The sequence below is a fragment of the Stylophora pistillata genome, chromosome 4 (genome assembly GCF_964205215.1).
Source record: "Stylophora pistillata chromosome 4, jaStyPist1.2, whole genome shotgun sequence".
Classification (NCBI taxonomy): Eukaryota; Metazoa; Cnidaria; class Anthozoa; order Scleractinia; family Pocilloporidae; genus Stylophora; species Stylophora pistillata.
The window spans coordinates 26,887,179-26,893,251 of NC_142522.1; the positions used below are offsets into that span (position 1 = coordinate 26,887,179).

General features: G+C 41.3%; 1 protein-coding gene across 1 annotated transcript in view; it reads left to right on the top strand.

The window, feature by feature from the left end:
- The first annotated feature begins 4,602 nt into the window (after positions 1–4,602).
- The window catches only part of LOC148733104 (uncharacterized), a 4,545-nt gene continuing 3,074 nt past the window's right edge, over positions 4,603–6,073 (top strand). Inside the window, exons 1-2 of the mRNA XM_088758386.1 lie at positions 4,603–4,898; positions 5,306–5,496. Of these exons, the coding sequence (XP_088614512.1) occupies positions 5,353–5,496 (144 nt within the window). The 5' untranslated portion in view covers positions 4,603–4,898; positions 5,306–5,352. The remainder of the gene's footprint in view (positions 4,899–5,305; positions 5,497–6,073) is intronic.

The window sequence follows — 6,073 nt, forward strand, 5'->3', positions numbered from 1 at the left end:
AAAGGGGTATCCCGTATAGCTCACGCAAAGAATGTAAAAGGGAAATCCCGTATAGCTCACGCAAAGAATGTAAAAGGGAAATCCCGTATAGCTCACGCAAATAATGTAAAAGGGAAATCCCGTATAGCTCACGCAAAGAATGTAAAAGGGAAATCCCGTATAGCTCACGCAAATAATGTAAAAGGGAAATCCCGTATAGCTCACGCAAAGAATGTAAAAGGGAAATCCCGTATAGCTCACGCAAAGAATGTAAAAGGGAAATCCCTTATAGTTCACACAAAGAATGTAAAGGGTTATCCCGTATAGCTCACGCAAAGAATGTAAAAGGGAAATCCCGTATAGCTCACGCAAAGAATGTAAAAGGGAAATCCCGTATAGCTCACGCAAAGAATGTTAAAGGGAAATCCCGTATAGCTCACGCAAAGAATGTAAAAGGGAAATCCCGTATAGCTCACGCAAAGAATGTAAAAGGGAAATCCCGTAAAGCTCACGCAAAGAATGTAAAAGGGAAATCCCGTATAGCTCACGCAAAGAATGTAAAGAGACATCCCGTATAGCTCACGCAAAGAATGTAAAGAGACATCCCGTATAGCTCACGCAAAGAATGTAAAGAGACATCCCGTATAGCTCACGCAAAGAATGTAAAAGGGAAATCCCGTATAGCTCACGCAAAGAATGTAAAAGGGAAATCCCGTATAGCTCACGCAAAGAATGTAAAAGGGAAATCCCGTATAGCTCACGCAAAGAATGTAAAGAGACATCCCGTATAGCTCACGCAAAGAATGTAAAAGGGAAATCCCGTATAGCTCACGCAAAGAATGTAAAAGGGAAATCCCGTATAGCTCACGCAAAGAATGTAAAAGGGAAATCCCGTATAGCTCACGCAAAGAATGTAAAAGGGAAATCCCGTATAGCTCACGCAAAGAATGTAAAGAGACATCCCGTATAGCTCACGCAAAGAATGTAAAAGGGAAATCCCGTATAGCTCACGCAAAGAATGTAAAAAGACATCCCGTATAGCTCACGCAAAGAATGTAAAAGGGAAATCCCGTATAGCTCACGCAAAGAATGTAAAGAGACATCCCGTATAGCTCACGCAAAGAATGTAAAAGGGAAATCCCGTATAGCTCACGCAAAGAATGTAAAGAGACATCCCGTAAAGCTCACGCAAAGAATGTAAAGGGGTATCCCGTATAGCTCACGCAAAGAATGTAAAGAGACATCCCGTATAGCTCACGCAAATAATGTAAAGAGACATCCCGTAAAGCTCACGCAAAGAATGTAAAGGGGTATCCCGTATAGCTCACGCAAAGAATGTAAAGAGACATCCCGTATAGCTCACGCAAAGAATGTAAAGAGACATCCCGTAAAGCTCACGCAAAGAATGTAAAGGGGTATCCCGTATAGCTCACGCAAAGAATGTAAAGAGACATCCCGTAAAGCTCACGCAAATAATGTAAAGGGGTATCCCGTATAGCTCACGCAAAGAATGTAAAGAGACATCCCGTATAGCTCACGCAAATAATGTAAAGAGACATCCCGTAAAGCTCACGCAAAGAATGTAAAGGGGTATCCCGTATAGCTCACGCAAAGAATGTAAAGAGACATCCCGTATAGCTCACGCAAAGAATGTAAAGAGACATCCCGTAAAGCTCACGCAAAGAATGTAAAGGGGTATCCCGTATAGCTCACGCAAAGAATGTAAAGAGACATCCCGTAAAGCTCACGCAAAGAATGTAAAGGGGTATCCCGTATAGCTCACGCAAAGAATGTAAAGAGACATCCCGTAAAGCTCACGCAAAGAATGTAAAGGGGTATCCCGTATAGCTCACGCAAATAATGTAAAGAGACATCCCGTAAAGCTCACGCAAAGAATGTAAAAGGGAAATCCCGTATAGCTCACGCAAATAATGTAAAGAGACATCCCGTATAGCTCACGCAAAGAATGTAAAAGGGAAATCCCGTATAGCTCACGCAAATAATGTAAAGAGACATCCCGTATAGCTCACGCAAAGAATGTAAAAGGGAAATCCCGTATAGCTCACGCAAAGAATGTAAAGAGACATCCCGTATAGCTCACGCAAAGAATGTAAAAGGGAAATCCCGTATAGCTCACGCAAATAATGTAAAAGAGAAATCCCGTATAGCTCACGCAAAGAATGTAAAGGGCTATCCCGTAAAGCTCACGCAAATAATGTAAAAGGGAAATCCCGTATAGCTCACGCAAATAATGTAAAAGGGAAATCCCGTATAGCTCACGCAAAGAATGTAAAGAGACATCCCGTATAGCTCACGCAAAGAATGTAAAAGGGAAATCCCGTATAGCTCACGCAAAGAATGTAAAGGGCTATCCTGTAAAGCTCACGCAAATAATGTAAAAGGGAAATCCCGTATAGCTCACGCAAATAATGTAAAAGGGAAATCCCGTATAGCTCACGCAAAGAATGTAAAGAGACATCCCGTATAGCTCACGCAAAGAATGTAAAGAGACATCCCGTATAGCTCACGCAAAGAATGTAAAGAGACATCCCGTATAGCTCACGCAAAGAATGTAAAAGGGAAATCCCGTATAGCTCACGAAAAGAATGTAAAGGGGTATCCCGTATAGCTCACGCAAAGAATGTAAAGGGGTATCCCGTATAGCTCACGCAAAGAATGTAAAGAGACATCCCGTATAGCTCACGCAAAGAATGTAAAAGGGAAATCCCGTATAGCTCACGCAAAGAATGTAAAGAGACATCCCGTATAGCTCACGCAAAGAATGTAAAAGGGAAATCCCGTATAGCTCACGCAAAGAATGTAAAAGGGAAATCCCGTATAGCTCACGCAAAGAATGTAAAGAGACATCCCGTATAGCTCACGCAAAGAATGTAAAAGGGAAATCCCGTATAGCTCACGCAAAGAATGTAAAAGGGAAATCCCGTATAACTCACGCAAAGAATGTAAAAGGGAAATCCCGTATAGCTCACGCAAAGAATGTAAAAGGGAAATCCCGTATAGCTCACGCAAAGAATGTAAAAGGGAAATCCCGTATAGCTCACGCAAAGAATGTAAAGAGACATCCCGTATAGCTCACGCAAAGAATGTAAAATGGAAATCCCATATAGCTCACGCAAAGAATGTAAAAGGGAAATCCCGTATAGCTCACGCAAAGAATGTAAAAGGGAAATCCCGTATAGCTCACGCAAAGAATGTAAAGAGACATCCCGTATAGCTCACGCAAAGAATGTAAAAGGGAAATCCCGTATAGCTCACGCAAAGAATGTAAAAGGGAAATCCCGTATAGCTCACGCAAAGAATGTAAAAGGGAAATCCCGTATAGCTCACGCAAATAATGTAAAAGGGAAATCCCGTATAGCTCACGCAAAGAATGTAAAAGGGAAATCCCGTATAGCTCACGCAAAGAATGTAAAAGGGAAATCCCGTATAGTTCACACAAAGAATGTAAAGGGTTATCCCGTATAGCTCACGCAAAGAATGTAAAAGGGAAATCCCGTATAGCTCACGCAAAGAATGTAAAAGGGAAATCCCGTATAGCTCACGCAAAGAATGTAAAAGGGAAATCCCGTATAGCTCACGCAAAGAATGTAAAAGGGAAATCCCGTATAGCTCACGCAAAGAATGTAAAAGGGAAATCCCGTAAAGCTCACGCAAAGAATGTAAAAGGGAAATCCCGTATAGCTCACGCAAAGAATGTAAAGAGACATCCCGTATAGCTCACGCAAAGAATGTAAAGAGACATCCCGTATAGCTCACGCAAAGAATGTAAAGAGACATCCCGTATAGCTCACGCAAAGAATGTAAAAGGGAAATCCCGTATAGCTCACGCAAAGAATGTAAAAGGGAAATCCCGTATAGCTCACGCAAAGAATGTAAAAGGGAAATCCCGTATAGCTCACGCAAAGAATGTAAAGAGACATCCCGTATAGCTCACGCAAAGAATGTAAAAGGGAAATCCCGTATAGCTCACGCAAAGAATGTAAAAGGGAAATCCCGTAAAGCTCACGCAAAGAATGTAAAAGGGAAATCCCGTATAGCTCACGCAAAGAATGTAAAAGGGAAATCCCGTATAGCTCACGCAAAGAATGTAAAGAGACATCCCGTATAGCTCACGCAAAGAATGTAAAAGGGAAATCCCGTATAGCTCACGCAAATAATGTAAAAGGGAAATCCCGTATAGCTCACGCAAAGAATGTAAAGAGACATCCCGTATAGCTCACGCAAAGAATGTAAAGAGACATCCCGTATAGCTCACGCAAAGAATGTAAAAGGGAAATCCCGTATAGCTCACGCAAAGAATGTAAAAGGGAAATCCCGTATAGCTCACGCAAAGAATGTAAAGAGACATCCCGTATAGCTCACGCAAAGAATGTAAAAGGGAAATCCCGTATAGCTCACGCAAAGAATGTAAAAGGGAAATCCCGTATAGCTCACGCAAAGAATGTAAAAGGGAAATCCCGTATAGCTCACGCAAAGAATGTAAAATGGAAATCCCGTATAGCTCACGCAAAGAATGTAAAGAGACATCCCGTATAGCTCACGCAAAGAATGTAAAAGGGAAATCCCGTATAGCTCACGCAAATAATGTAAAGAGACATCCCGTATAGCTCACGCAAAGAATGTAAAGGGATATCCCGTAAAGCTCTCTGAAAGCTAATTTGGTAGTTGTCGCTGACCAAGTAAGAACGAGATAGTTTCTTGGGTAAATGATTATGTAACGTACAACCAGTTACTAACTTTTCTTTCAGTATGTAACTGTAGCTCTGTGGGGTCAAACAACCCCGATCAATGCAATAGAAATGGAGGACAGTGTTCATGCAAACCTAATGTGATTGGTCGTACATGTGATCAGTGTAAACCGAACTATTTTAACTTTACTTCTGGTCACGGTTGTCAAGGTAAGGCAGACAAATTCGTTTTATTAAAAAAAAAAAAAAAAAAAATCCAAAAGAAAACTTTTTATATTTATCGAGAAACACTGATCCATCTTTCCTCAACGGATTATAATCTACAATGAAGCAAAGTTGAGCGATCAAACAAACTCCACAAAGTTTACAAAGGCTTTTGGGAATAAAACTTAACTAATCAAAATAGAGAGCCATTTAGAATTAATACTGAGAGGATAAGGCGTGGCCCACTAGGACCATAAGTAGAAAAACAAGCATGAACTAGTCTAGCCTGTTTTTATTTTTTCATAGGACTGCTTACAAAGGTGGCTCGAGGTTTATATACCAGCCAGAGCATTGAGCAAAAAATTGAAAAAAAAAAAAGGTATCCTTCACTCATATTTTGAGTCAATTTTCAGCGTGCAATTGTTCAACTGTTGGTGCAGTGAATAGCAAATGTAACAACATGACTGGTTCGTGTTCCTGCCATCCTTATGTTACGGGAAAGATGTGTGACAGATGTGAACAGAACGCTTTCAATTACACCTCTTCTGGTTGTACGCCTTGTGACTGTGATATTGACGGCTCGACTGATCTTCAGTGTGACTTGGTAGGTATACACAGTCCCTCTCTAAATCGTAAATACGAAGGTGTTTCAGGTAACTATAGGTCATGCATCATGTGTCTTAAAAAGAATTGCCTTGACCTACCAGTGCCTTTTTGTAATCCGCGTATTGTTACATCTATTATGGAGCACTCCTTTATCTATAAGGATCCTCGTCACTTTTGGCCTAGCTCTCATCGAAGAAATGATTATTTAAAAGTCTCCTCGTATCTGGACCCATCTGAAGGTAACATCTCTGCACCAATAAACGGTCTTTGTGAGGTAGTTCTTCAGTGAAGCGTAACTTAGTGTCAAGGATTCTAGTCGGAGTTCTTCAGTGAAACGTAACTGAGTGTCAAGGATTCTAGTCGGATAAGGACGAATAAACCGTAGGTCCCGTCTCCTGCACCTATTAATTAGATAATTTGATTAGGCAGGGGACGTTAAAGAACCCACATCACGAGATTACTGTGATGTGGTCTGATCTGTTTACCGGGAATTGGGGGAAGGGGGCATCTGTTAAAATTCGTCTTTGTTGATTGTAAACTGCCACTGGCAGTCTGGTAAAGTCCCCCGTACAGTG